The sequence below is a fragment of the Saccostrea cucullata genome, unplaced genomic scaffold (assembly GCF_032062105.1).
Source record: "Saccostrea cucullata isolate Sc308-1 unplaced genomic scaffold, CSIRO_AGI_Scuc_v1 ctg14208, whole genome shotgun sequence".
NCBI lineage: Eukaryota > Metazoa > Mollusca > Bivalvia > Ostreida > Ostreidae > Saccostrea > Saccostrea cuccullata.
The window spans coordinates 3136-5152 of record NW_026920313.1 but is presented as its reverse complement, the minus strand read 5'-3'; the positions used below and the strand labels follow the sequence as shown (position 1 = coordinate 5152).

At 32.3% G+C, this 2017-nt stretch overlaps 1 protein-coding gene across 1 annotated transcript; it reads right to left on the bottom strand.

Annotated features, from left to right (window-relative positions):
• Positions 1 to 489: 489 nt before the first annotated feature.
• Positions 490 to 1553, bottom strand: LOC134246845 (BTB/POZ domain-containing protein KCTD6-like). Its single transcript, XM_062729195.1, has one exon. It carries the CDS (start codon positions 1545 to 1547, stop codon positions 846 to 848), a length of 702 nt encoding a protein of 233 aa, XP_062585179.1. The 5' UTR covers positions 1548 to 1553; the 3' UTR covers positions 490 to 845.
• Positions 1554 to 2017: the final 464 nt, after the last annotated feature.

Genomic DNA, 2017 nt, shown 5'->3' with positions numbered 1-2017 from the left:
TCCATACAGTTGGTGAAAAGCGTTCTCCTTTACCAGTCAGTCCAGCACGTAGCAGGGGACAGTGTCCATACAGTCGATGAAAAGTGTTCACCTTTACCAGTTAGTCCAGCACGAAGAATCGGAGGGGGAGGGGACTGTCCCCTCTTTTTTCCAAACATAACCTTATACCACTAGAAATACATAAAGTGTCAATGCAAAACATATGTAATTATTAATGTATGTTTTAAACAAACATGTGTTTATATCAATGGTTTTTTTTTCTTTCCATGTACAATGTATAGATATTGGCAGTAGCATTTTATGGTGAGAACCTCGTAAGTTGTTAGATCTTGTTTTCAATCCATTTGTATATATAGTATTTATACAATAAAATATGTTCAAACAATTCTTAATGGACAAATAAATGTTCGAATGATAAAATAGAGTCTCTATTAGAGAACATCTTGCTTTAACATATTTTTAAAACAAAACAGTCTGATATAAGCATATTTATTTGTAAAAAGTTTATTTAAAATTAAACACTTTTACACATTAATTTATTAGTCATCTTATTGATGTCTTCCCGTACATGTGATATTTTATTTAATAATAATTAGAATTATTCCTGAATTATACTGTGAAATCACTAATTTTTGTGGGGGTGTAGTTTTCGTGATTTTCAAGGTATGAAGAGACCCACGAATTTATATCCACAACGAAATACAATTTTTCACATATATTACTACTGAACAAATCTTTAACCACGAAATAAAATCCCCAATTTTATTTTATTAAAACAACAAAAAATTGACCCCTCGAAAATATGTGATTTTTTAGTAGTCCCCCTCATATACATGTATATTTAATCATTTTTTCTTGCATATTTTCCAAACATCCCTGTAGGTTTGTTCCTTGACAATTTCGTTTGTTGGTCTGACGTTTGTTGATGAATATGAATCACCGTATTCTTTAACCCATCCTCGTTTGCTGAGAAACTCGCCTATCTGTAATCTCACATCACCTTTTTCGATTGTCAGTTTACCGTAATTTGAGACAAGGTCCGTTTGCAAATCTCCAGATATATAAACACATTCTGGAGGCAATGCTGTTAGATCATCAATCCTCCCATATACGGAAGTACTACACGTACTTGGAAAAGCATTTTTGGAAGAAACTACAAAGTTTCTAGACTGTGGAATTGAATAAGATTTCTCTTCCACGATTTCTATATAATTGAATCCTTGGTTTTCTTTCATTGCTTGTTGTCGGGAAGATTTGATACTAGTTACCAAGGGTTCAATTTGGTAAAATTCGGCCTCATTTTCCAGTAAATCATAATCAGAAAATTGTTGTGGTAGGCAAAGTTTTCCAGACCTACAAAAATTCAGTATGTATCTAAACATTTGTCCGTCTCGGTCAATGAATATCCCATTTTGATCTCTACTGATTGGGGTATCTCCATTCATCATCAATCCCAACGTTGAATTTGGATACTTGACAAGGGTTGCCCTTGTGGTGTAATAAATAAAACCACCGACATTTAATAGAATGACTTCATTATTTTCCATTCTCACAAACTGTAACATAAAAGTATTTTAAATTAAATAAAATAAATGTTATTGTTATTGTACGAGTATATGAAATCCTTAGGGACACGGCAAAATTTATCACAATGATGGGACAAGTACAAAACAAAATTCTCGATATGAAAAATTCGAGGCCCTGCCGTGGCATTCGTATTGAAAAAAAATATTTGTCCCATGTCTTTAAACTTGTGAAAAAGTTTCTGTCCCATGGTTATATCTTGATTTTCAGGAGATTATTGAACAAAACTAAAAAGTGAGTCTTTCAAATTAATGATTTTCCAAACATTGACTGGTTCCTTAGAAGGTAAACTTGTGTAAGGATCAATAAAAAGAGATAAAGGTTTCTAGCTAATTTTCTGATCATATTTGTTGTCCAGTATATCCGTCCGTTTGTAAACTTTTCACATTTTCGACTCGTTCTCAAGAATTACTGAGCTTATTAAAACTAAAAT